Below are 26,529 nucleotides of genomic sequence, written 5' to 3' on the forward strand. Positions count from 1 at the left end.
AGCCCTTCATAACTACACTCATCCCTTCACTGCATCAGTGCCAGTCTGCAAGATTAGGTGTTCAGTGTTGGGACTTCTTCTGTGTGTATGGCAGACAACCTAGCTCTGTATGGGCTCCTTCTCCCCACATGAATCAACCTTTTATATATGTTGAGGACAGATTTAATACTGCTGGTGATAAAACATACTTTTACCCTGAAGATTAGCAGACGCAAGTTGCAGCCCTGGATAGCAGCAATTAAGTGGAAGCAGTTAAACTTTTTCTCTGAGCCCTCTACTCCTTCACCATGGGTCTGACTTTGCATCAAGCTGTTTTACTTAGGAGTGTTGCTGGAAGGTTTGGATCAATAAGGACAAAATGTTTTCCATCAATTATGCATTTTTACTAGTAAGATGGCCATTTCACCATGTTGGCTACAAAGGCTATGTGAAATCTTAGTTTGATTTGTGGGATTAGGATAGTAATCGGAGTGTCTAGGAGGTGTGCCTGTCAGGAGTGTTTATGTTTTTATTTTATATCATAAATTACTAAAGTTCTAAATATGACTTTTGTGTTATTTTTATTTTTAAAAGGTGGATTTTGTACTGGAAGTGCCTCAGTGTGTAATGAATTTTCATGGTTGGTGACAAGTTTTTGAAGAATCTGGACTAATTTACTGTCTTGGCTTTTCCAAATGCCCTGATATTCTCCATTTCTACTTATTCCAGAACTTTAAAAAGAAACAAAGCTTCAGTCAAATATCTAACTAATCAACTGTTACATGTTATCTGTTGGCTTTTGCTTTTCTCAGTCCTTTTCATCTTTTAGACTAGGATTCTTGGCCAAAAATTCTGAGATGGGTGTCACAATTCTTTAAATGCAGAAAAATGTTAATCCTATCACTTAGTGCATTACAAGAAGAAACTCAGATACAGTGATAACAAGCATAAAAGAAAGTGCTGTAAGAAAAAAAAAAGCAAAATTACTGGAAATTCAGGAGGTGCATTGACTTAAAAGACTTATACTTGTTTGGGGAATTGGTATTTATATTGGTTGGCATACCCAACCAAGGGGGGGCTGAAGTCTGACTTTTAAAATGGACTTTAACTCCTATGTATATAGTGTTAGAGGATTAATATCTCAATAGATTAGTGAAAAATAAGTGTACTATTTAGGAGGTTCTGAAGTAAGTTGTAATAATAAACATTGAAAAGTCTCTGGTGTAGATTAATTGCTACTGCGTACATTGTTTCTAAAAAATATAAAAAATTTTGAACCTTTCTAGACTTTTCCCTACTGACTTTTTTGAAATCTTCATTGATATTGGACATTATGTGCATGATATCAGAGCTTATGAAGGGTTGGTATTAAAGCTAAATTTCTTAAAGGTAGGTAAAAAACCTTAAGCCTGCATAGTTTTAAGAAGTCATATTCTTGCACATTCATAGCACAAGAAAGGCATAAACATTTTAAATTTATTTATTTGTAATTTAATTTATGACTAGGAGGATGTATTGAAGCAAATTGCTGAAAATATTGAGAGCATGAATCACTATAAGGCACCCACAAAACATATAGGAATTGCAGTTTGAGAGCACCTTGGCAATGGAGCTTTTGGAAGTGTATAGAAGGTAAACTTTTCTTTTGCTATTATTTTCCAGATTTGAGAGGAAGCTTCATGAAGAGGGTCTAATACCTGTTCTAGGCACAACTGTCCTTTGAATTTCAGTTGCGAAATGTAGGTGCAAAAAGGCCTTTGTGGATCTGAGCTTGTTGTTAGTGTTTGCTGCGATTTTGTTTGTTCCATGTTTTATATATGGGATTGACCAGTGTATCTCTTAGGTTTCCTACCTTACTTTCTCTTAATTCCTTTCCACTAACAGCATTTATGTCTATTGCAAAGCTAATTAATCTATGTAAAACCACAAAAATTCAAGCATGTTTCATCTGACAAGCAACACTGGGTACAGATAATGTTACTTCAAGCACTGTGCAAGTTCAGTAGTCTACTGCTAACCTGTACTGTTGGACTGTAGTTCTTTTACTAATCACATCATACACAAAAAAAGCTATGATTATAAATTCTGTGAGAAAGGTTTTGACTCTGATAACTAATCTGGTAGCCATATACCATTCTTCCTATCCCCATCCTGTATTTATTGTACAAAGGTTTTATCTTGTTTATGGGTTAGAAAACATAACAGACAAAATCTCCTGGCAATGAAAGAAGTCGATTTACACAATCCAGCATTTGGAAAGGACAAAAAACACAGAGACAGCAGTGTAAAAAAACACTGTCTCTGAATTAACCATCACCAAAGAGCAGGTGTGTCTCGTGAGCTCTAGTTTGATATGTTGGCATTCTGAATTATTAACTGTGAGTTCTCATATGGAAAGCTGCCTGGTGGAAAAGGACCTGGGGATGCTGGTTGGCAGCTGCCTGAATATGAGCCAGCAGTGTGCCCAAGAAGGCCAGTGGCATCCTGGCCTGTATCAGCAACAGTGTGGCCAGCCAGGACCAGGGCAGTGATTGTCCCCCTGTGCTTGGCACTGGTGGGGCCACACCTCAAATCCTGTATTTTGTTCTGGGCCTCTCACTACAAGAGGGTCATTGAGGTGTTTGAGCTGGTCCAGAGAAGGGCAATGGAGCTGGTGGAGGGTCTGGAGTACAAGTTCTATGAGGAGTGGTTGAGGGAGCTGGGGGTGTTTAGCCAGAAATAATACTCTATTTTCCTCCCAATTACTCTAGTAATGTGCAACATTTCTCTGCATTTGGGGTAACAGTGAAGGTACACTGGAGTTCATAAACAAGTTTGTGGAATCCTTGTAGTATCCTTCCTTCCTAGGCGTAGCTAAGCATTTTCAATACTGTGCCATTGGTTTAACTATTCTAAGCATCTACATTTCTTTCCTCATTGTACCTTTATCATCCAAATGTTGTACGGTATTACAGAACCTTCTTGGAAAGTGAGTATAAATGCAGAGAATTACCATATTGTACATAGTGAAGAAATAGACTTATATAATAAAACCACTTACAGGTTGGCAGGAGTGTGTTGAATTTGAGCAATAATCTTTCTTCAAGAACTGCTACAAATTCAGACAGACATATATTCCTTTAAAATTGAAAAAAATTATGAGAAATAGTGTTTTTATTTGTTTATCTATCAGTAAAATTAGATGCAATGTAAACATGTAGCAGGCATCATTCTTCTCTAAAGATCCAAAGTTTACAACTGAAATGCTAAATAGGGAGAAAAGCTGTGGTGAGTAGTAGAGTGAATGATATAGATTGCCAGCCATATTGTTTTAATTTTCTTTTCAATAATGAGTTATCTCCATACACCTGCCTGCTGAGTGATTATCAGGCAGTGATTTCCTTATAGTTCTGGGATATCAGCTGAGGAAAAAATCGAACAAAAAAGTGTAGAAAAGTATAAAATATATCTGTCTGTACAAATAAAATTTTAAAGTAAAAAATAACAGCTTTTAAAATACATTTTTACCTCAAATACTCTATTTTAAAATGCCTTCTGTATAAATAATGTTCTATTAATTTATTTTATTGTACCTAGTCATGGAACTCATAGAGAGGGTGCCATTGGGAGAACACTTTCACTCTTTGAAGGAAAAGCAACAACAGTTTACAGAAGACAGAATATGGCATATATTTATCCAAGTAAGAGCCTCCATTCTTTTTGCCAGGACTTTCCTACATGCAATTAGTAGCACCATGTTTTCAGGCTAATAAGTAACAAAGTAATGCTTATTGTATCAGTCACTAATATATAGCTGTGAATTTAATTATATGTGCCTTTATTTAGGTTCTATTTAAGAATGTTTGTAAGGCTCTTTCTGTTTCTGTTTAAGCTTTGTCTAGGTCTTTGTTATTTGCATAAAGAGAAAAGGATTGTTCATCGAGATCTCACTCCAAACAATGTCATGTTGGGGGATAAAGACAAAGTTACAATTAGTAAGTAGAACTGCTTTTTTTGAAGACAATTTCTCAAGATCTACCTGAGGAGCATTTTTTAATCAAAATTGAGAAGGTTTCAGATTCCTGGGTGGTGTTGGTCACCATACCTGGAAGCTAGCATATTATTGCATTATTATATTGTTGAGTGAAATTGTTGAATCACAGAATGGACTGGATTGAAAGAGACCTTAAATATAATCTGTTTTCAACCGCCCTGCTGTGGACAGGCCTTTCTCTAGATCAGGTTGCTCAGAGCTCCATTCATCCTGACCTTAAATACTTCATGTGATGGACGCCCTGTTCCAGTGCCTCACCACCCACACAGCAAAGAATTTTTTCCTAATAGCTAATCTAAATCTACTCTTTTTCAGTTTAAAACCATTCCCCCTTGTCCAGTCACTATGTGCTCTTGTTATAAGTCCCTCTCCATCTTTCTCATAGGCTCCCTTAAGGTACTGGAAGACCACAGTTAGGTCACCCCAAAGCCTTCTCTTTTCCAGGCCAAACAAACCCAATTTTCTCAGGCTCTCCTCATAGAAGAGGTGCTTCATCTCTCTAATCATCTTGTTGGTCTTCCTCTGGACTTGCTCCAACATGTTTATGTTCTCCTGTGCTGAGGATCCCAGAGCTCGATGCAGTGCTCCAGGTGGCTCTCACCAGAGTGGAGTAGAGGGACAGAATCCTCTCCCTTGCCCTGCTGGCCGGTTTGGATGCAGCTCGGGACACATTCAGCTTTCTGAGTGCTGGGTCATGTCCAGCCTCTCACCCACCAGCACCCCAAATCCTTCTCTCCAGGGCTGCTCTGTATCTGTTCATCCCCCAGCCTGTGTTGATAACGGGAGTTGCCCTGACCCAGATGCAGCACCTTACTGTTGGTCCTGTTAAACTGCATGAGATTCCCATGGACCCATTTCTCGAGCTTGTCCAGGTCCCTTGGGATGGCATCCCCTCCTTCAGGTGTGCTGACTGCACCACTCAGCTTGGTGCCACCTGGAAATTTGCTGAGGGTGTACTTGATCTTTCCATCTATGTCATCAGTGAAGATATTAAATAACACTGGTCCCAGTATGAACCCCTGAGGGACACTACTTGTCACTGATGTCCATTGGGACTGATCACTGCCCTCTGGATAGTATGGAATGCAGCCATTCAACTAATTTCTTATCCATCTAGCAGTCCACTCATCAATTCCTATTGTGGGGAACCATGTCAAAGGCTTTACAAAAGTCCAGAAAAATTGTATCTGTAGTCCTTCCCTTGTCCACTGATGTAGTCACTCCATCACAGAAGGCCACTAGGTTGGTCAGGCAGGACTTGCCCTTGGTGAAGCCATGCTGGCTCACCTGAATCACCTCTTTGTCCTCCCTGAATCTTAGCATAGCTTCTAGGAGGATCTGTTCTGTGATCTTCCCAGGCACAGAAGTAAAATAATTGCTAATACAATTTCGTGGTATCAGCCATGACTATATTTTTTGCAGCTATGGATATCAAATATGATGGAGGAGATGATTTAGCCCTAAAATATTTAAACTATAGTTATGCTTCAAGGCCTGTTTTTATTTAAATTTGCAAGAATATAGAAATAACCAGATTATAGAATAGGTGCTAGTGAACATACAAAGTATAACAGCTGTCTATTCTATTCCAATCTTACCATGAAATTGTTTAGTATCCTTCAGTTGTTCCCAGATCAGCTGCAGTGAGGTGCTGTTTGTGTAAGTCTGTAGTAGTGAATATTCTTGATTTATGCTTCTATAATCATCACAGTGTGGAGGAAGGAATCCAGGCAGGTTCCAGGACAGGCTTTGAAAGCAATATGTGTGTGAACAGTGCAAAGCATGGCATAGTTTTAGTCTTTGAGTGAACTAATACAACCTGGTACACACAGCAAGCCTTCCAGGCAATTCAGATCCTGTAGTTTTTGAAGTCCTCAAAGAAGTACTTCATGTTTTCTTGCTGCTTATGACACAGAAGAAAATACACAATTTGAATGCTGCAGAATTGTTGTGAGAAGTCTTTCTGCAAAATTCAATCTCTCTTCTTTAAATATAACAGGAAAGTGTAGGCACATGCACACACCCATCCACAAAGCACTCAGCCATAAATATTTAGCAATAGTTGTTTCATAGTAAATATTTTTACCTGATCGTGTACATACTTCATTCATTATCAAACCATATGTGCTAAACCCCCTCTGACATGTGCTAAACCCCCTCTGATTCTTAGTAATGGTGCAGTTTTGAAAGAATGTGATTTAATGGTGCATTTTTCCTTGAGTGATGAAAATAAATATGCAGAGTATTATTTTAAGGTACCATATAATTGTATTTTATATCAACATACTGCCACTGAGGGGCACTCTTGTCTCAACAGCCTTTCCTTATCTTTGTTCCATTCTAAATATAGAGTAGTCTAAACGTACTTTCAAAAGCTGGCTCAAAATTGCCCTTGAAAAGCATTTATATTTCTGTCAAAGATTTGTAGGCGTTCAGGAAAATTGGAAGAACAGAAACTTATTTGGACCATTACTACAGCAATTAGTTTAAAACTATTACAGTATTTAAACGAACACTTTATTTAGTCCTACAACTGGTACAAGTGTAGTACCTATTGAATTTTTGGGGAGAGCTGACGACATTTTAGCTATTGTTTCTGAATTTAATTGAGCCTTGTTGTTTAACAACCTTAATGAAATTAAGACTAAGTTACTTTCTTCCTGATGATAGTTAGTATGTACTGTATGGATGCATGCTGTCGTATTGTTCCTAACTCATACAGTCCACGTATGCCAAAGACTGGAGCATTTGTGATCTTGATGCTTATATCTCACAATATTTGAGGATAAATATACTGTCCATTAAGTACATGTCAAGTGGTTCTTAGTGAAAGTTTATCCTGATTTCAGTTGTGATAGAGTTAATAGTCTTTCTACTAGCTGGTACAGTGCTGTGTTTCGAATTTCGTATGACAACAATGGTGATAACACGCTGAGGTTTTAGTTGTTGCTGAGTAGAGTATACTCTAAATCAAGGACTTTTCAGTTTTCCATGCTCTGCCAGAGAAGAGCTGCACAACAAGCTGGGGGCAGGGAGTGTATCCAGAATAGCTGACCTGAACTAGCTCAAGGGATATTCCATACCATAGAATGCCATTCCCAGTATATAAACTGAGGGGAGTTGGCCAGGCGCTGCCGATGGCTGCTTGAGGACTGGCTGGGCATCTTTCAGCAGGTGGTGAGCAACTGCAGTGAGCATAATTTGTTTTTCTTAAGTTTTATTCTGCCCCCCCCCCCCCTTTAATTACATTTGCTATTAATATTATAATAAATGATGGTACTATAATATTACAATATTATAATATTTTATTTTGTTTCAGTCATCAAACTGTTCTTACATTGACCCATGAGTTTTATTTTCTTTTTTCTGATTCTCCTCCCCAGTGGAGAAGGTGACAAGTTGAGTGTATGGTGCTTAGTTGCTGGCTGGGGTTAAATCATGACAAAGTTACTACAAAATGTTAGATGAATGTGAAGCATATGCTAAAATATTGAGAAATCTCTGCATTGAATTTATCCTATCAGCTTTTATTAAAAGAGAAGGTCTGCTCTAAGATCTACTAAAACCTGTAGTTCTGCGTTTACAAGCTGCACACTCATCCTAAATAGAGTGAGTTCAATTTTCTGGAGTCTTTCAAATCTGAAAACTGACCCAAACTTGCCTTGATCTAACTAGAGTAATGTTCCAGTGGACTACCTGTGAAGCAGTGTTATGTGACTGTGTAATTGGGATATGGCTGAAATTATTTTGCTTTATAAAAGAATCTTATATTACTGCTCTATTTCATTTTCCTCAATCAGTCCTTCTGGAAATAGTAACACTTGTTAATCTCTTGCTATAAGAATCTGCAGGCTGACAGTATAACAAAGGCAGCTCATTCATCTGTAACTAATGTTCTTAAAAAATATTATCTTTAGAGGGGTGCCTTAGTTTCAGACTCTACTGGTATATTTTGATTAAAAAAAAAAATTAGTGAAGTGAGCAATACACTGGAGAAAGGGCTTCTAGAGACTAAGACTTTAATTCTGCAGCAGCCACACCAATGAACTGCTTTAAGAAAATTCTTGGACCCACAGATAGGCTTTTCATACCATGTATAGGAGTATGGGACCACTCAAATTCCAAATCTCTTGAAGATATATTACACAGTTTCTGCTTTTACCTGGGTTGAAAAGGAAAGGAGTGCATAGTGTGGGAGACATTCCCACCTTGCTGTCAGAGCAGAAAACAATAAACCTGCTAAAGAATTATGCTTGTTTGTCCTGATGGAGAAAAGTTCTACAGGTGGCCCTTGTGGAACAATTCCAGCAGAACTTGGTAGGCAGGGACCTATGGTGAAAGAAAACAAGAATTCATACAGAGAAATCTGCAGCCAGCCTGGCACAATGCAAGATTGTGGTTATGAGGGACCTCTTCTAGGGGTGGTTTCTGAATATCATGTCTATAGGTCTTACTGAAAAAGGAATACCTGAGGAAATACCTCATGCTCTGGTGAGACCTTACTTGAGTACTGTGTCCAGCTTTTGGGTCCTCAGCACAAGAAGGACATGGACCTGTTGGAGTCAGTCCACAAGAAGGCTGTGAAGAGGATTAGAGGGATGGAGCACCTCTCCTATGAGGAAAGGCTGAGAAAGTTGGGATTGTTCAGCCTGGAGAGGAAAAAGCTCCGGGGAGATCTTAGAGCACCTTTCTGTACTTAAAGGGGACTATAAGAGAGCTGGAGAGGGACTTTTTACAAGAGCCTGTAGTGGCAGGACAAGGGGGAATGGCTTCAAACTGAAAGAGAGTAGACTTAGATTAAATATGAGGAAGTAATTACTCCCTCACCCTGGGAGGGTGGTGAGCCACTGGAACCGGTTGCCCAGAGAAGTTTTGGATGCCTCATTCCTAGAAGTATTCAAGGTTGAGTTAGATGGGGCTCTGAGCAACCTGGTGAAAGGTGTCCCTGCTCATGGCAGGGGGTTTGGAACTTGATGATCTTAAGGTCCCTTCCTGCCCAAACCATTCTATGATAATAGTATGAAGAATTTTTGAATATTTATAGTCACACTGTGTTTCCTTAAGTAATGTGTGGTTACATGGTTTCTGTATTCAGATCTTTCTTTATTATTTTGTTTTTAAACTTATGCAAGGCACAAATGAAAGTCCTAAACCCAGGAGGTGCTTCATTCTAATGTGAAGATTGTATAACTTGGTTTGTATTTCCTGGGACATCTTTTATGCATGTCAATTAAACTTGAATTATCCTAATCTTTTTCAGGCTCTTTTATGTTGTGTGTTGTTGCAAATGTAAACAGATATTTACAGTCTGATCCTAGCCAGGCTGTCTCTGACTGTAGAGAACTTTAAGCATGTTGTTGTTTGTAGTCTCTAGAACTGCCCACTCTACTCATTTTCTGTTTAATTTCTGACATAAATTTCATAAGAAGGGGTCCATAACTAGCATTTTATGCTGGTACAGCACTTAATCATAATTGATTGAGCTACCAATGCTATGAAAATATAAATACTAAATCATGCCAACCTGAAATTTTGTAAAACATTCTAAATTGATAGAAAAGCATTACTGAAACTGTACATCTCTGGTCAGATTGAGTGTCTGATTTATTGTTTCAGACACACACAAAAAAAGGTGGAATTTTAGGCGCAGCCTGGATGAAAGTTGTTTTGTTATAGGGTTTTAGAGATTCATTGAAGCAATATTATCTGTGGCTTTCCTTTTAATCTGCCCAGCTTTTTATATAAGACATTGAAAAGTTACAGTTCTAAATGGAAAATGTGTATCTGCTTTTATTGCAGCTATATTTTACTGCAGCGGTATTTTGTTTCTAGCACAGCGTATTTCTGTCTAGAGCTCTATAGTTGCATCTGTTTGTAGGACAAAACAGAAGACTCTGTAGATCATCACTTTTCCTCAGTGTCATTTAATTGCAGCAAGGTTTAGACCTTGATGGTCAGAGGGCTGTGTGGAATCACTTGGGCACCTTTCAGAGCTGATATCAAGGAGAACTGTGAAGGGCACCATACTCTCTTTTGGGCAGCATGTTCTGTTTAATGTTTACTACACATCATAAAGTAGCAGCTGAAAGGATCTGTATGGGTCTGAACCTAGGATTATATAGCAGCAGTATGCTAGTTTTGAGACAACTCATCTGCCACATAAACTTCTAATCATAGCAGGTAGCCATGGAGTGTCAGAATGGTGAATTGAATGAGACTTGGAAAGTTCAAATAGTTCCTGGGTGCTGGAAGAAAGCTACATGTTAATTTTGTAATTCAGAATATTTGCATGTTGAGTGCATTATTTTAAAGACCTATTGGCTCTGGATTCTCTTCCATGCCCAGAGAAGCAGTGGCCATGAGATAAAGTAGATATAACCAGTGTCGGTTGTGTGTTAGTCACTGTTCAGATTCACTTGAATCAATGCTACTTTTTTAGCAGATTAGATGGCTCATTTAACTAATATTCATTATCAGAATTGCTACCCTTCACACTGAAGTTCAAGGAAGTCCTTCTAGTACTCTATTTTTGAAGTTATTTTCATAATAGGCTGAGTGGAATCTCCTATTTGTTTATATTCACCCTGTAAATCAAACATTCTGGAAAACATTGGTGGATTAATAGCATGATTACATCTCTCTTTACAAATCTCAGTTTCAGATGTGGATCAGTGCCTAGGTTCCTAGTGCAGAAGTTACAAGCTTCACAAAACTGGCAGTAGATTGTTTACAAAGCATTAATGATAGCACAGAAAGGAGAATGATAGAATAGCTAAAAGTTTTATTTGGGAATGAGGAGAAGTTAATTCTGTTCCAATTCTATTGATGGGGAAAAGTAGAATAAGTATGTACTATTGTTGATTAAATTGCAAATTATCTTGATTTTAGCATATGTTTTTTATGGAAAATAAATTGAATTTCTAATTTTATACTCCAAATCACTGTAACTCAGTAAGTTGCTAACAAACCTTCTTGATTACAATTGCAAACTTGCTGAAGAGAAGCAAAGGGTTTTTCTCTCATCCTGAACCCTTCTGGGTAGAAGAAGAAACTGTTCAGAGGGTAGATGGTGAAAATCTGATGTGAGCAGGTCTGAAGTTCATATATGGGGTGAATTTGATACTCTATTAATATTCCTTTTTGCTGTGCTTTTGGTCTTTGTATATTTGATTTTAGGAAAAATTAATGGCATTTTTGAATAGGATTCAAATATAAATTCAGGAAACAAACGTGCAAGTATGATGTCATTGTTAAGATGTATCTGGATAATTTTTGTCTTGTTTGTACTGCAGAAGACTAATCTACTGTTTAATACTGGTTGAGAATTTTGGGAAATAAAACAGCAAATGAAAATCCAGATCCTCTTAATAAAAAGAGAAAAAACCCTCAACATTGCAGGTATCTAAAATGCTCATTTGAAGAGACTGATAAGATATAGAAACTTTCTGTAATTTGGCTGTCATGAAAGCTGCAGAGACCATTCTGTAGGAGGTTAAGATACTAGTCAAGTCAGCGTACTCCTATTTCATAGTTCTGTCTTTTCTTCATGCCCTCTTCCACAGATTGTTAATCTTTTTTGAAACTACCGTGCTTCATTATCACATATTCTGCAACTCTAAACATAGTGTAAACAAGTGAAAGAAGGGGAGTGTTTCAGAATCTAAAGGATTATGACCACATCATATTGTTTTAATTTTTCTTCCTGTTGGAGGATTGTCTTGTATGGTTGACTATTTTTTAACAAATTAAAAAAAATTATAATAATACTAATTAATAAGGGGTCATCTTTGGTCATATCTTCATTTAATGATATATGAAGCAGGCCTGTCACAGTTCTTAGAAGTTATTTTATTTGTTTGTTAGTTATTGTAGTAACTTTTGGCATCACATGCCAAATAATCATGGAGTATTAAAAGTTGCAGACCAATTTATTTATTTTTTAAGACAGATGCTTAAATAAATTAAAAGAAGCAATGCCACTACTTTGATGTAGTTCAACAGCTGGCAGTTTTTTCATTCAAATCTCTATTATAGGCTTGAAAAAGCTAAGAAAAAATACTTACGCTTAATGTAAAGCTGATTGTCCTGGGCTTTACATTCCTTAGCTCTGGCAGCATCAGTTGTATGTGGGGGCTTCTTGCTGGCATCAAGAAAGTTTAGCTGAATTTGGAAAAAATAATGCCAGTGAAGGGGTTTTATCCCTCCATTTCTGAGGACCTGAGCTTAAAAGGAAGAGAATATATTTACTCCATCTGGCTAATTTTTCCCTTGCTTTCTTTTTTTTCCTGCAGATAATCATTAATGTTCTATTAAAATGAAATACTACTTCCAGAACTGAGATGTTCAGCTCTCTTCTTTCCTTTACTAAATCTTTCAAGCAATAGGAACTGAATTTATTGATTGCTGTCATGTCTCAATACTCTTCCTTCATCAAATATTATTTGAAGATCCTTCATCAAATATTATTTGAAGAATTCCAAAGGAAGGAATTTAGAATGATTAACACCAATTAATTCAGGGACGTATCAACATTGCAAAATCCTCTGGTCTTTGGGGATTAATATTTCTTGAAGCGAACTGCTTGAGGACTGCCTTAACTCAAGGGAAAAAAGGGAGGCTTCTTAGGTGATCCTATTAATTTAGCAGTCTTTTTACTTTTTACTTACATTTTCCAAGCACTGCAGAACTAGTCCTTCTTTGGACATTTTGTTCAAAGAAAAATTATCTGTGGCTTGAGTGTCTAGATGTGGCTTTCTTATCAAAGGCCCTTTCTGAATTCAAGAACTGCTCCTTTTCAGACCCTGAAGGCTTGCATTGAGCAAGAGCCAACAGAAACTAATTTTTCTTACCTGTATTTCTTCAGATCTCCAGCTTCTTTTGAGGAGTAGTAACATTTTGAAATAAAATATTTATGAACTATGTCATAGTGAAAACAATTGGAATAGGCATGCTATGGGCTCTGTCCAAGTAGAACAGGAGTTTTAGAATATTTTAAACAGTATTATTTACTACACAGATCTTCCCGCTTCTGAAGCAGTATTACAATACAAAAATTGTTAACAGGGTTTATCAAGTACAATAATGTTTTCTTGCTCTTTGTGCTTGGACTTAATGAAGTGTGATGTATCTTAGCTGTGTTGTTGTGTGGAGGCAGCAGTAGAGTGTTGAACTGGAAAAAACAAACAAACAGTTTGCATGGAACTTTGATTAAAAGTATAATCTCTAAAGACTGTGTGTGACATTTTGTGAAAGACTACCTGGTAATAACACAAAAGGCACTTATTTTAACATAATTACATGATCTTCTAAATCTACAGCTTTTGTCACAAGGTAAGGCTAAGATTCACCATTATTTTTAAAAAATTCCATCTTTGAACTATGAAGTTATTAGACCCCCCCACCTGCTCCTTTGACATTTAATTTGTGGAAAGTCCACCCTTCCCAGCTGTCATAATTTCAAGGAAATCAAAATAATTACCATAAATTTAGATTATTAGAGATTAGTATTAGATCACTGCTTATTAAATATGTACCATTGTCATATAGTTTATTGAAATATATTAATAGAAACTTGAAACTGGTTATATAGTTTAGATTGAAACCATTAGAGGTGTGCTTATAGTATTTTTAAAGCTGGTAGGCCTGATTAAAATGTAAGTTGTTGATGACTGTGGAGATAAAAAGATAATGTGGTCCAGTTCCGTGAAATGTAAATGATAAAAAAAAAATCCCTCCCTTCCACCCTCCCCCAACTTTTCATTTGTTGTGACTGAGCACTGATTGTCATGCACAGAAGGTGGCAATTGAGATATAAATCTTTTTGTCTTTTTTTAAAAATATTGTAGCTGACTTTGGGCTTGCAAAGCAAAAGCAAGAAAACTGCAAACTTGCATCAGTAGTTGGAGCCATCCTATACTCATTTTAAATACTCCTGCATATAACATTCAGTCCAGCAACTTCCATCTTCATAGTTACTCTTGGAGCAGATAGGCAAGTTACAATGGAGTCAGGAACAAGGTGCAGGAACAAGCTATTCTGCAATAGTTGGTTGCCTGCCTATTTTGATGTTGCCTGGTCTTACACACGGTGGTTACTGTGGGTTAAGTTGGTGCAAAAATGAACTAACTGCAGTAGTGTAGTAACTTATCTATATATAGAATATCCTTATAGATAAAGAAGTGTGGGTTTAAATTATGAAAAGGTGCATGTAAACAGTATCATTTACCACCACCACATGTGATGGCCTTATACCTGTAAGAATGCTTGGCCTGCAGGCTGTCATAAGTAATTAAACATTCCAAGCTATCAGGGGAGCTACTGATTGCTCCTCTGAATTAAGAGTGAGTCAAGGACTCAGGCATTTGGCAGTTGAACATAATTCATTTTGCCATTTTTGAAATTGTTGCTTGTGAATTCCTAGTGCCAGAATGATAATGATTGGCACTTAATCCCTAGAAATCCCTAAATCCTAAAATGGCTTCAAGAGTGAGACCTTGTAATATGTTAAATATTCAAGTCACTTACCTTGGAAGACTAATGATTATACTTCTTAGTGAGCAAAGGTAAGGGGATTGCAAGGCTGCCTTAATTGGTTCTCCAAATATTCCTTAAGCGTAGCACAATCTCTGAGTGGCACTGGATCTGTGAGTGATGGTTTGGGTATTTAAAGTGCAGTAAGAGTTTGGTGTAACTAGTTATGTGCCATCTTTTTCAACTTCTCTGAAATAATAAATTCGTTTTGTTCACTTACAACTGGCCAGAGAAGCTGTTGATGAGAAGTTATTGTGTTCTGTTAAACACCAATTTAAAATAGAGGTGTCAGAGGTGTCAAAACCATGCTGCTGTGGCACTCAGGCTCACTGAGTTGTAATCTTTCTTATCCTATCTACATTTATTTCTTCTTTTTGCCTGTTAGATGCCTGTTTTCTTTTCCTGTATATCTTTTGGGATTTTTATATTTTGTAGGAAATTTCTGTTTGAGAGTAGTGTTCTGTGGTTTTAAGTACTCTTTTTTTAATACAATTTTTGCTTATACTATATTTATTATTGTTCTCATACCCTCTTTATGCATGGAAGTTCACATCAGACCTAGAACTTTGGCAGTTCTTTTTCTACCTCTTTATCCAGGTACTTGGATGCAGGATTGAGGATAAAATGTCCCTTACATGTTGCAGTCTCTCAAGTAAGGGATCCTTTGGGACATTACTTGTCAGTTCTACTCCACAGGCAAAATCATGGAAGCAGTGATCCTTGTTTGTCTGCAGTCGGCAAAGAGAACAGGGATACAGTACAGATGTCTTTGTATTTAGAATGTATGCTTGAGTAATATTTAAAATGACAGGCTAAAATATCAGTCTTTCCAATGTCATAATAATTTAAAAATGCTAAAAAGGCTTTGAAACAGCAGCATGTGCTGGATGCCACCTTCCAGGTGCTTGGTTAATACTTTGTGTGATGGTGGGCTTTTTGAAACGGAAGCTTGTTCACAAGGAATAAAGTGAACTGGCACAGTATTTTAGCGCAAGTCTTGAAGGAGAAATCAGAGCCTATAGACTTAATCAGTGCTTGGATTTTTTGTGTGGGTTTTTTTTTGGTATTATTTAAGTAGATGTTAAAGGCTATTAAGAAATCAAAAAATTAGGACTGTCTACCTACCAATATTAGCTTCTGCACAAAAAAAAAACAAACTGAAAAGAGAAAGAGAGGAGACAGCATTGTCATCTTAGAATGGCAGAAATTGCTTTCTTCTGAATTGACAGGTAATAGTTCGGGGTAGTTTGAGATGCAACCCACCCTTCTTGGAGCAGACAATATAGTAAAGAAACAAAACAGTAAATGTCAAAAGGAGTGTTGGAAGCTTATTGTTTAAATTTGACTAAGCAGGGTTATGCAGAATGGTTCAGATAAAAACGCATCACTGTATGTACCTAGCATGGTTGTATTTGGGCTTGACTGAATCAATTTGCTAATGCAATTTTTAAACCCTGTGTTGTCATAAAATAACTGCAGACACTGTTTTATGTTTAGAGAGGGACTTATATAATTGTGCTTTGTAACTGTGATGGTTTTTAATTTTACTTCATACTAGGTTGTATTCCACTATCACACTAATTAACCTCCTTTTACTTGGTTATGTCCCTGAACTAAAAAATGCAGCAATGTGTATGTTTAGCATACCAAATGTATTAAATAGGTGTGTTTACGCTTAATACATTAAAAATTGAGGAAAAGACTGCTCTAGGGAATTGGTAATGAATCCTAAACTCTTTTCCCATCTCAAAGTCATGAGAAACAATCTGCTCCAAGTTAGTGGTGACAGTCTTTATTATCATGCTGTCTTGAAGGCCTTCCCAGACAGAGTAATTGTCCATGTTTATAGAGAATGATGTTTTCTTTCGTTTGTACCTTCCATTTCTTTGTTTCAAAAGAAGGACTGTAATTTAAGAAGAGGGACATATTGACAGCAGATCAAGAGATGTATATATCTGTATATGTATAGAGACAATTTAGATAAACTCTGGGAAATGAAGTAAATTTTGAGATTGGGTGGAATAGAGAATCCCATCATAATTCCTTGAGAACTTGACTGATCTGGAAAAGCTGTTGAGAAACTGTGAGTAGATCCCTCAGGTGTCATTAAGAAGCGGGCGAGAAAGTTCCACATTAGTTGGCGAGCTAACTTGATCTTTCTGAAATAAAATTGTTTTCAAATGTTAGAAAACTGATGCACAGATTAATGTTATTAATTTAGCTTTTTGTGCTAAAGTTGAGGAGTTTTCTTGTTATGTTTTGAGGAAACTCCCATTTGAGTGGTAATTGAAGGTACTATTTTACTTGTGTCGCTCATCTCCGCTGTGGAGGAGAAAATATCCCTTGATCTTTCTGTTTATGGACTACATACTCTGTATACTGTGTTCTGTTAACCAAATTTCTCTTTTAGTACTGATCACTGCTTCTGTTTATAACCATATCTCGTGAGAGCACTACATAAATCAATATTCTGGTATGATTTCATGTAGAGACCTGCAGTAGCTGCATTGCTTATTGTGGTGACATAATATTTTCACTTATTTAAAGCATTTTTGTGTTGGGAAAGGTTAATTTAAGATGAGGGAGTGTGTTGTATTTTCATACATACTTTAGCCTTTATGATGCTATATGGTCAAACTGATTACCAGATTTTCCAGCAGCGCTTTCTTCCTCCAAAAATAGTATCTGAAACATTTTACCAATTTCAACAAAGTTTGAGAGTTTAGGTTCTTTCAATGTTTGTAAAAATTTGGTGATGGATAGCAAGCAGTGAAACAATTCAATCTTGGTGAGAAAAGTTTTTAAACTCAGCTGAAATGTTCCCTTCCAAATAGCTGCAATACATTCTGTCATGTGACAGTAGTTTGTTGTGTTTAGATAACCAAGAGAATATGAAACTGAAGGTACTGTGGAATGATGAGGGAGAACAAAAAACTAGTGGAAAACTGGTCTTGTGCTAGTTCTGCCGTTCATGGAACAGATGACTCCTGGAGGGGCTTTACTGATTTGAATAGAAAGGTAACAAAAGTTAAATAATCCTTTCAGTAGATTAATGCTGATCTTTTTACCAGAGGATCTTCTGAAAGTTGATTAATGCGGGTGTTCACTCTGAGAATGAAAGATAGCAAGGAAATACACCTGTGTAAGTTTGGTTGTGGTGTAGACATAGGTTTATAATAATGTGTGTCAGCAAAAAGTCCAGTGCAATTGGAGGTGGAATCCACAGGGACAATATAGGTTGAGCATGCAGGCAGTACTGTCCCTATGTGTAACCCGCAGCACAACTCTGTGTAGAACATTATGTTTCATTATGGGCACCCCATGGCTGAAAAGACAGCTGGATGAACCTCAAGGAAGAACATGATAAGTACTTGACAGAGACTGCCTTACAAAAAGATGGTCAAATGATTTAATTTTATATAGTTTTTGTTAAGGAAGAAGTTTGTCTAGTTTACTGTCACCTGACATTTGAATGTACTTAATACCATGTCCATTGTGACACAGCATTATACTTGGGAGTAAAACTGGAAATTATGTGAAACAAAGTAAGAAAGCATGAAGATACCTGTATTTATCTCTGGAAAAATGTTCCAGTGGCAATTATAGAAGTCCCACCGTAAGAGATAACTTGATACTAGACAGGAGAGAATGAAAAAAAATCTTGGACTAAAAGAAAGCAGGCCACTTCGGAAGTAACATGGACTAGTCCATACAGATGTATTTTTCCTATCCTGAGTAGAGGAAAGTTGTTGTACTCACAACAGCTTTTAAGTAGCTTAAAGCCATAGCACAGATTGTTTACATGAAAGGGAGTGTGAAAACAGTTTTCTGTACTTCTTTTCTATCAAGTGAGTGGTCCTGATCCACTTTCTAAAGAGTTACTTTAATGCTGAGGGGTGGAGTATACCATGTAATAATTTTATAGACTGCATGGTGACTTTAGACTGCTATCTCGAGGGGAAAAAAAGTACTGCCATAATACATTATAAATCAACAATGTACTTCTTGGAAATAGTTATTTCTGTAGGACTTACATAAATTGTACAACAATTATTGTAATTTATAATAATTATTATGTTATTATTTCTTCAGAGGAGATAATAATGATAATGAATTAATAGTTTTTGTTAGAATAAGATTAGTCATTTAATCAAACTAATTGATAGCTTGTAAATGTCTTTTAGTCCAATGTTACTGGCATTTGTTTGCTAGAATTCTTCTTTCATTTTTATTTTAAGTAATGTTAAATGAGCTACATTTAGATAAACTATGTTCTTATGACATCTGAACTGCAGGACTTGGAATACCTCTGATGGGTTTATTTCTGCCTTTCCCATTCTCTTCTATATTCTAGATGTTAGCTGCATTAGTATCTTGGCAAATCTTTACTATTTCAAATCCTACTGTTTCTTGTTCTGCTTTACTGCTCAGTATATAGTGTGCTGTTTGAATTTCTTGTGCTGTTATGCATCACCTTGCTGTCTTGGATGTTTCCTAAATAGCTTGCTTGTTGTTTTACCATTTCTTTGATGGTCAGTTAAAGCTGTTTGCTCTTTTCATTTGGGTCTTGGGATTTAGTTTCTGGTGTGGCCTTTGTTCAGTTGCTTGCTTTTTCACAGAAGCCAGATTTCAAAGCTCTATCAAGGATTATTCAAACTGACTTAGTCTTTGCTTGGTTTGCTCCGTCTCTTCCAATTGAAGGAGTTTGAATTTAAGTACCCTGTGATTTCAGACAGACCCATATATCTGCATTTGCTATCTGTTCTGCTGAAGAAAGCTCTTTTCCTGGGTTACTGCCCGGTATCTATCTAGGTTCTCCACAATTTAATCTATACAAGCAGGGGTAAATGATTTTATGACTAGAAAGGTAGTACAATGTTAATAACTATGTTATTAGAGAGCAAGGTGCCAAATTGTGAAACTGGGAGATGAAGGACTATGTAAATGTAATTTGTGGCTAGGTTTTGTTGATTATTATTTACAATTTAACATGTATGTTAGTTCTCTTTCTACCTCCTGTCTCAAGAAGAGTTGATAAAAGCTTTAGCTTATTCCAGAAGGATTTTTAGAAAGAATTTGGAGGAGAAAACTGTGGAATTAAATGTTTTTCTCATCGCAGGATCATGTGACAGTTCAATTTAGGTGTCTTGTCCTATTTTGCTTCTGGTCTGTTTCTCAAGGGTGCCCATTGCTGTGGTTTGGTAGCGAGCTGAACAGAATGAGGTGATGTCTCAACTCCCTTCCTTCCTTCTCTTTAGTCTTTGCTCAGTTTCCCATGTAGTCTTACTTTTTCAGATGATGTTTTTAAGTGAGCTAGGAAGTAATACATTTTAATATTAAAAAGTACAATAAAATATGTCTAGATTATTATGTTATGAGCCTATGTGCTTATTTCATCTACTGACTTTCATGATGATTGTTGGGGGCATCTGTGTCAACAGACTTTATTTAGATCTGAGAATTTTAAGTTCTGTGCAAAAGAAGAAAGTGAAGTCACCATCTTATTCAGGTAAAATTTTCATCTGTTTGCTTTCTTTCTGGTTGTTTTTGTTTTTCCATTTAATCCATACTGAATGTGATTGCTAGACAGAAAAGTTGTTATTGGTTAATTATCTTGTATATTAGTTTCCAGCAAATCCAAATACTTGCAAAGTCATCTAATTCATACCTTACTGTGAGACAGCAGTTACTGTCAGAAACAAGTCTCTGTGTGGCTGGGATTCATCTTACTTATATGTAGCAATTTAAAAGCTGGGCATCTTATCGAAGTCAAGCAGCTAGATCATTACTGAAAGTAATGGAAAAAAAATAGGCATTCCAATAATGAGTTTCATCCCATATACCTTAAACAGTTATGTTAGGAGGAGATGAATCAACCACCTGATGTGTCTATCTCTCTTCATTTGCTACAGAGGGATCTTAGCATAAATCTCTTAGAGGAGTTTAAAGTAAGGTGAAATTGACACCTTCCATGAAATCAGGAATCAAAAATCTAGGTTTATTTTAGAGTTGTTGTAAAATTGGATTTGCTACTGCTTGTGTTGTCTTTTTGCAAATACTTACTTTTCCATGTCTCCCTCTAAAATGTAAATATTCATGCAATTTCTTGATAAGCTTGCTTATCCAGCTTTTAAGCTGGATAAAGGCAGTGAATGAAGTTCATTCGAGAAGGCATATATCTCAGTAAGCAAAATATTTTACCATTTTTTAAGTATTCAGATTTCTGTTTCATAGATAAGAGAAAAAAAAATTCTTGAGCTGTTTATATATTTACAGACTTCACACAGTTCCTTCAATATTTTACAGGAAATTGGAATATTAATTCACTGAAAAACATCTCTAGTTGGAAGGAAACTCTTCTTAGAAGAATCTGTCAGATGCATATTAGGAGTACCTTTTTAGAATATGAGCGTTTCAGGTTTTTATGTGTATGGATAGCACTTTGCCACAACTTAAGGGTACAGTTTGTCTACAGCATTTCTTTTAAAACTGACAGCTTGACAATTTGCTAGATACTTTTGTGTAAATGTATAACATCACATGTGTGAACTGTGCAGTGTTGCCTGGTTTTGATAATATAAATAACAAATCACATTGAAGGGAAATTTTATTTTGTAAGTTTCAGAATGCGGCTTATACTTCCTCTTGTTGTTTTAGACTTTGTTCCATGATGCATCTGAAGGAATAATAGATGTAAATTAGAACTTTAATGTGTTTTTCTGTTTTAAGCATACCAGAAGTTCTGTATCTAGTACTGGAACACTAAATTACAAATTAATGATACTTTGATTTGTCCTTATAACTTACTCAAAGATGCGTATAATAATATTGAAAATTCAGAAGCATAAAGAAGTTGAAACACCTGTGCAAATTTTGAATTTAATTAGATAACTGTATTTTTATTACAGTGTGAAAGGTGATACTTCATGACTTTCTTCAGTAATAGTAAGACAACTGAAGAAAGAATCAGCTTTCTATAAAGATCACCTTTTCTAATAGAGCCTGCAAGCCTTTTTAAATTGTCCTTGAAACTTTTTTTTTTTTTTTTAAGGAAGGCCTAGAAACAATAGTAGTTTTATACACTGGCTCCCAGCAAGTTTTTTCTCCAGATCAACAGATATGGCATGTGGGTGAGAAGATCAAATTCAGACTGAATTGTATCTTTATGGGATATTTTCCCAATATGCCTATACACCCTATCCTGATGAGGGGAAAAACCATTGCAAACAGATCTGTGTCATGGTTTAACCCCAGCCATTAAGCAAGCCCCAAGCAGCCACCAGTGGGACTGGGGAGAGAATTGGAAGGGTGAAAGCTAAAAAACTCATGAGTTGAGATAAAGATAGTTTAATAGGGAAAGCAAAAGCCATGCATGCAAGCAAAGCAAAGCAATGAATAAATTCACTGCTTCCCATGGGCAAGAAGGTGTTCAACCATTCCCAGGAGTACAGGGCCCCATCACATGTAACTTTTACTTGGGCAGACAGACCTCATCATTCCAAACATCCCCCCTTTCCTCCTTCTGTATAAACTAAGCATGATGTCATGTACTCTGGAATATGCCTTAGGTGGGTTTGGGTCACCTGTCCCAGCTGTGTCTCTTTCCAACCTCCCATGCACTCCCCATTTCCTCACCAGTGTGGCCATATGAGAAGTAGAAGAGTCCTTGGCTCTCTGTAAGCCTTGCTCAGCAATAACAAACACACATCTATATTTACCATCACTGTGTTCAGCACAAATCCAAAACACAGCCCCTGAAGAAAGTTAGATCTACACCAGCCCAAACCAGCACAATGTATAACTTTTAAAAAAGTGTATAGAAATGCTTCACTTGGGGGTAAATGCACATCAGAGCCCACAAAACTCTAATATTTGTGGTCTACTTGTAGTAGATACCTAATGTTGATACCTGGGCCCTTGCATTATGTTGAGAGTTCTCCCAATTTTTATAGGCAAAGTAACTCAATAGTACTGTACCCTGTAAGCACTCCCAAATTGCTTTGTTTCTGAAATGAAACATTCTGGCTAGAAAATTCTAGAGATCCAAAATGCATCTTTGAGCGGTAGTACTGTGTATATATGTATACACATATATATATGTGTGTGTGTGTGTGTACATACATACTGAGACATGCAAAGACATGCACACTCACACATATGTAAAAATCAATGAGAATGTTCATACATTGAGAATTTAGTTCAGTTTAGATAGTGTAAGACAGATTCTGTCATGTTTGGATTTTGGTTTGGTTTTGTGGGGTTTTTTTTGTTTGTTTGTTTGGGGGTTTTTTGTGGGTTTTTTTATTTGTTTGCTTGTTTTGTCTTGGCTTTTTTTTTTGTTTAATTTGTTGTTCCACATTGCCAAGTTAAGCATAGATTGGATTAGCAACACTGTTTCTGGCATATGCAGGAAATTGCCATCTTGATTTCTCCCGTGCTTTCAAGTACATATGACGTTTTACATTATGAGAATTCTTTTTTTGTTCTACCTGCCGATGATACTTAAGCCAATGTGTCCTAGCAACTGGTATCCTAGCAAGTACGCAATTTCCATACCTGGGAATTCTTGGAGGATGTTGTTTCCCGTGTTTTCAAACATGGGAACATTTAGATATGGATGTCCCTTGGGAAGCATAGTCAGTGAACATCCATGAAATATATCCTTCAGTTTTCAAGATAGTTTTTAAGAAGATACTTGTGCAATGAACTTCAGTGCTCTATGAAATTCAGAAAGGGCTGAGATTTAGCATTTGTTTTCTCTAGCACTAAAGGTTCGTATGTGTGAAAGCAGTGGAAGTATAAAGTTGCTACAAAAACCAGGTCTGTCTGCCTGAGATGTTCACTCTTGCAGAAAAAGTATAGAGTTCAAAGATGGGAGAACATGTAGTAGTTGACTATAACTTGCTGATCTTCTGAGTATGAAAACAAGTCCTCACAATAATATTCTTCTGCTCCTTTCAGCAGCTTTTTATGCTCAGAAAGAGGAACTGGTAAGAGATATGCTGAAGTTTTTAATGCATTTTCTTGTGTAGTTGCATTTTGATTGACTTAGTTTTTCTCAGGAAAGGTAGAAGAGTGTTTCAGTTGAGCATTGTGAGCTAAGGGTAAAACTGAAAGTTGTGTTTCAGTGAAAGCTGATTTTATATTTCTAGAGTTGACTTCTTGGCTTATTTGGTGTATCTCTTCCACAGAAAAAGCCTCCCAAACTTCTGCCAGTACCAGTTGTTTTTGAGGCTGTGATATAAACTGTGTCAATGAAATGATTCAAGGCAAAAAATTCCAGTTGTGACAAAAACCACCCAACCAAAGCCAGCCATACTCCAGGGCAAACACGAGCATTTGTGTAAATATAATGATGAGCTAGATTAGAGAACTGAGCTGGCTTAAAAATATTTTAGGTCTTTGCTCTGATGTGTAATGCATCTGTAGAAGTACTTGTGCTGGCACAGGAGAGCAGACCCTGGTGGAAAAGAGTGACTGGGAACAGCAGAAGTAAGACACCGTCTTGACTTTCAATCTCTTTTGAATACATAGCCTAAACAACTTATCTCATGTGAGGCTGTTGTGGTCTTCACAGTTTCATATGTGCTCCAAGTTTTTGATGGGGGAAAAAAGTAGTTACAAGTGCTTCTTTGCACTTAGGAATTGGGAAGAGGACCTTGTGCTCTGAACATGCTTTTGCATTGGGTATTTAATGATTTAGGTATGAAGAAGGTATTGGTTTCTTTGTTTTGTTTAACAAAGCAATAGCAATAAAGAACAATAGAATAAACCTTTTAAAAATGTAATTTGATTTATATTCATATGTGACAAGGGTGAATTAGAAGTGAGTTGGTAGCAGTTTTTCATGTGTTCTAGAACAATGTCTTATTACAATGCTAGAGGCCATAAGGTATTTTTTAAAGTTGATATGTTAGGCATCACTAAGCAATAGTGTAAAAAGTTGGCACGCATAAAAGCTTGAAGGTTTGTAAATTCAAAGAAATACAAATCCATTGCTGAATGTTAACTGGATGTCCATATCTTTATTTTCAAAAGTGTAAAATGAAAAACCCAAGAAGGTAAATTATAAAACATCTCAACTATTTCAAACAGAGAGGTATTGGATCATGTTGAAAGAAAGCAATAAGTTAGTGAGGTCTCTAAATGCTTGATCAACAGCAGCGTAGCTGAAATTTACGCTGGTTTATTACTGTGGTCTTGTTTTTATACATTTCTCAGTGCTCATTAACATTTGAGATTGAGACAGACTACACAAATTTACTACTATATGCAGTGAAAAGTGTCCTTCCACATCAAACCAGGGGGTTTTTTTAGAAGATACTAGTAAAAACATAAGGCAGGCATTTTACAGTCTGATGTATCCTACAGTTATTAGTGGCCTGTCACTGACTGCATTGGTTTTGCCTATCCGTAGACTAAATTATATGAATATAGAAGAGCATTCTTGGCAGAGACAGGCAATGCTTGGACTAGAAAATGAAACTGTTGAAATTACACTGATGAGAGAGCAATTAGACACATGAAAGTGGCCTCTCTTAGCTGACTTCACCCATTTTAAAATTACATTCCCCACCTGGTGGCATGAGGATTTATCACACTGTAAAATTGCCATCTGAAGGTAGTAAATTTCTTCCCTACCCTTGGACATTTTAAAACTTGGTGGAACTGATAAATAAGTGATGAATTTTTCTCTAAGTGCCAGTGGAAGTTGAGGATGTCTGAAAAGATGTCTTTTTTGAATAAGAAATGTATATTTTTTTCCCCAAAAAATATTTAACATAATTTTTAAGGAGAAAAATGGTAGCAAGTTAGACGACAACATAATAAATTATTATAGACTTACTTGGCCATACTTTTTCCATTTCAAAATAGAAAACTGTGAAGGTAAAATTTTAACTAGTGATTGAAAATCCTGTTCCTGCTTCATCACTCAAGGGATAGACAGAATATCCCCAAAAGGCTTGTGTTGAATTCTTTATGTGGGTGAGAAATGCAAATAGCTTTCAGCAATATTCACAGGACCTCTTTATTCAAACTGTCAGTTTTGTGGCTCCCGTTTCTTCTTCCATTGGTTTTAGTGATAATTATGAAGCTACGATAATGAATGTGTATCTGTAGCTTGCAGCAAACTATCCAGAGAAGAATTCTGATGTGCAGTAACTGCTTTTCTATTTTTTATTTTAGGACGATACTGGTGCTTCTTTGTTTTGTTTTGGTTTGTTTTTTTTTTCCTTGTATTATTTCCCCCTCTTTCTGTGACTTGGAGAATTGATTATAGAGTAAAAGTAGGGTTTTTTTCACACTGGTCTTAAAACACACAAATTATCCTGCAGTAGTTTAGTAAAATGAAGATGGGTTCGTAGAAACCTAGAAATGGTGTCCAAATACAAGCATTTTCTCATTCTTTGCACTGAAATTCATTGTCTTGGCACTTTTCTGAGAAAATAGAGATGAACTGAAATAGAAGAGATTCTAGCTTGAGTTATGTAGATTTTTTTTCATCATTGTAACAGTCAAATATGGAAGTGAGAGGTTGTGTAGTCTTTACCTCTGAAGATTTTTCAAGACACTACTGCGTAAATCCCTGTTTATCTGGGCCAGGGAACAGCAGTCTCATTTTTATAGTGAATTATGGCAGTCATAGGTACAAAGATTGAGATAATCCCATTCTCTGCTTTGCTTTGACAAGTCCTGCCAGCAAGTAGTAAGGCTATCCATTGGAAGCGAGTATTATTTTATAGGTATTTTAACAAATATATCTATATACCTGAAGTTAATAGAAACTGCAGAGACTCTTTTAGCATTTGGGACCAAAGGAAACAAAAAAATCCCGTTGATCAATGTATGGCAAGCTTGTCTACTATCTCTCCTACTGTTCTGTCTCCAGCAGTGGGAAAAAAATCAATATCCATAGGTAAGGACAAATGGGATAAGCATGTTGGATACTTTGCTAGTTTCCAGCTATTTTCAGGTTGCATTGCTTC

The 26,529-nt window shown here is 36.5% G+C and overlaps 1 protein-coding gene across 1 annotated transcript in view; it reads left to right on the forward strand.

The window, feature by feature from the left end:
* Nucleotides 1–26,529, forward strand: part of NEK10 (NIMA related kinase 10) — an 84,200-nt gene that overhangs the window by 19,743 nt on the left and 37,928 nt on the right. Inside the window, 9 exon segments of the mRNA XM_042044503.1 lie at nucleotides 1,266–1,368; nucleotides 1,486–1,602; nucleotides 2,150–2,266; nucleotides 2,268–2,306; nucleotides 2,902–2,951; nucleotides 3,542–3,659; nucleotides 3,851–3,953; nucleotides 13,858–13,934; nucleotides 21,162–21,227. Coding sequence (XP_041900437.1) covers nucleotides 1,266–1,368; nucleotides 1,486–1,602; nucleotides 2,150–2,266; nucleotides 2,268–2,306; nucleotides 2,902–2,951; nucleotides 3,542–3,659; nucleotides 3,851–3,953; nucleotides 13,858–13,934; nucleotides 21,162–21,227 — 790 coding nt within the window.

Source organism: Corvus kubaryi, unplaced genomic scaffold (assembly GCF_017639235.1).
Source record: "Corvus kubaryi isolate FWS band 111438036 unplaced genomic scaffold, C.kubaryi_AGA036_p1.0 37398, whole genome shotgun sequence".
Classification (NCBI taxonomy): Eukaryota; Metazoa; Chordata; class Aves; order Passeriformes; family Corvidae; genus Corvus; species Corvus kubaryi.